The sequence below is a fragment of the Pristiophorus japonicus genome, chromosome 14 (assembly GCF_044704955.1).
Source record: "Pristiophorus japonicus isolate sPriJap1 chromosome 14, sPriJap1.hap1, whole genome shotgun sequence".
Taxonomy (NCBI): Eukaryota; Metazoa; Chordata; class Chondrichthyes; family Pristiophoridae; genus Pristiophorus; species Pristiophorus japonicus.
Window position 1 is genome coordinate 140,371,710 of NC_091990.1, and position 2,373 is coordinate 140,374,082.

General features: G+C 52.9%; 1 protein-coding gene across 1 annotated transcript; it reads left to right on the top strand.

Annotated features, from left to right (window-relative positions):
* The first annotated feature begins 742 nt into the window (after positions 1-742).
* Positions 743-1,468, top strand: LOC139279645 (putative nuclease HARBI1). The gene has a single exon (XM_070898753.1). It carries the CDS (start codon positions 743-745, stop codon positions 1,466-1,468), a length of 726 nt encoding a protein of 241 aa, XP_070754854.1.
* The last annotated feature ends 905 nt before the right edge of the window (positions 1,469-2,373 follow it).

The window sequence follows — 2,373 nt, forward strand, 5'->3', positions numbered from 1 at the left end:
TTGCTTCGCTAACTACCACCATGGAAATCCTGACGTCAGTACGCGTGTAACGCCTCCTTGGCGCCGGTCTCGCAAAATTCATTTTTGGCGCCTCACTTACCGGCTGGCGGGAAACACGCCACAATAAGTTGCCGTTCGCAAGTCGAGGTAAAGATTCTGGGGCGGTATTTAAAGGGAGTTGCAGCCGGGCCACAGAGGCCGCAGTCAGTGCTGCGTTCTCTCCTCACAGAGTGTGTAGGTGTTGGCGTGCTGCAACTACTCAGCTTCACAACTAGCATCTCGCAAACATTGGTGGGTTTCAGGTTGGATCCATTGGCGACTAGCGTATCGCGGCTACCTTCTGCAATTTAATGGGGGCAATGATGGCACACCACGTCATCCTGCGGCAAAGATTTCAAAGACACCGGTTGCAGATACAGCTTCAGGCCAACGTGGGCCTACGCCAGAGGAGAGGCCCCAGACCTCGGGGCAGGAGGCCATACAGACGCAGGGTTTACTGTGCACATTACTCTTACCTTGATATGTCCGAGGAGCAGCGCATAAGAAGGCTGTTGTTCCACAAGACCTCGAAGCTGACATCGGCACCATGACCTCACTGTCAGTGGCAGTGAAAGTGACAGTTGCCCTTAACTTCTATGCAACTAGCTCCTTCCAGTCTCCTGTAGGCTGTATATGCAACATCTCATAGATTGCAGTATATTGCTGCATTTGCAAGGTGACCGATGCTCTCTACAGCTGACAAATGGACTACATGAATTTCAGCATGTCCAGGGAGAGCCAGGATGAGTGCTGCAATGGCTTCACCAGGATAGCGGTCTTCCCCATGATTCGGGGGGCCATTGATTGTACGCATGTGGCATTGCAGGCCCCGCCTCACAATGGAGAGGTGTTTCGCAATGGAAAGGGCTACCATTCCCTCAACATTCAGCTGGCCTGCGATCACAGGCAGATGATCCTCACTGTCAATGCACGCTATCCTGGCAGCTGCCACGGTGCCTTCATCCTGCGGGAGAGCAGTGTGCCACGACTGTTTCAGCCACTGCATGAAGCACGTGGCTGGCTCATCGGCGACAAAGCATATGGTTTCGCCACCTGGCTGGGGACACCCCTCCGCAATCCCACCACACCTGCCATGCAGCGCTATAACAGCAGTCATATCACAACTAGGACCATTATAGAGCAAGCTATCAGGATTCTGAAGCAGCTTTTCCGCTGCCTTGACCACACTGGAGGGTTATTTCAGTACTCACTTGATCGAGTGTCCATCTTCACCGTTGTGTGCTGCATGCTGCACAACCTGGCCATCATGAGGGGGCAGCCATTACTAGCAGGGATGGATGATCCACCTCAGGAGGAAGATGACAATGAGAAGGAAGATGAGGAGCTTCAGTCAAGGAGGAGGCAGCCTGACACTGTTGCGGCTGCAAGGACTGCTCGTAACAGACTCATTGCGCATCGATTCCAGTGAATGACGCAAGATGTGCTGAATGGTCAGCCTATTCACCCAGCGATCTGCTGAAGACATCGTGCCCCACTCTCCAAGCTTCCATGTATATAAATGGCAAGACAAGAATGTGACAAATTAAAATAATTTTTATTGACAACAAAAACCATAATAGCATAAAAGGACACCATCATCCACAGCAAAGAATAATTGAAACCAGACCTTGAAACATTCTCACACACATCAACATGCAACTATTTACATGAGTTCATATTCCGGCAAGGTCAACATCTCCAGCTACTATCACACACATCTTTAGCGGGTCTTCCTGAGTGTTTTTCCGCCCCTTCCCTTTTACCCCCTCCCACGCCTACTGCTCATCCTCAATGGGGTCTCAGTGCCTGCAGCAAGGCTGGTAGAAGGTCGCTCTGTTGGCTCTGCTGCCATATCTGATGGCCTAGCAGGATATTCCCCACCAGCTCGGGTCCTGGAAGGCCGGCTGTGGACTGCATCACCTCAGCAAGAGCGGCATCACTCTGTGGTGGCAGGGGCAAGGGCGGAATGATGTCTTCCCGACAGAGGACATCACGCTCCAACAGGCCCGACATGCTACTACTCCCATCGGGCAGAGCCTCAGCATCTGGAGCTATCTGGCTGAGCAAAGATGGCTGCCCTGCCTCGGCAATGTTAGTTCCCTGTGCAACTGATGGGGCCCCAGACACGATGGCAGCGGTCAGTGCCTGCATGGCATCAAGTTGGCTCTGCATCAGGGCAGACTACGTCTGCAGCATACCACAGAGCTGATTGATGCCACCACGCACTGATGCCATGACAGTCTGCAGGCCTACCATAGCGTCGGCCTGGTGCTCAATGGCTATTGCCACGTCAGCCATAGCCCATGCTACCATGTCTGGGACCCCATGGTAACT

Coding starts and splice junctions, on each gene's coding strand:
- LOC139279645 (XM_070898753.1), top strand. CDS start 743: ATGGACTACATGAATTTCAGCATGTCCAGGGAGAGCCAGGATGAGTGC.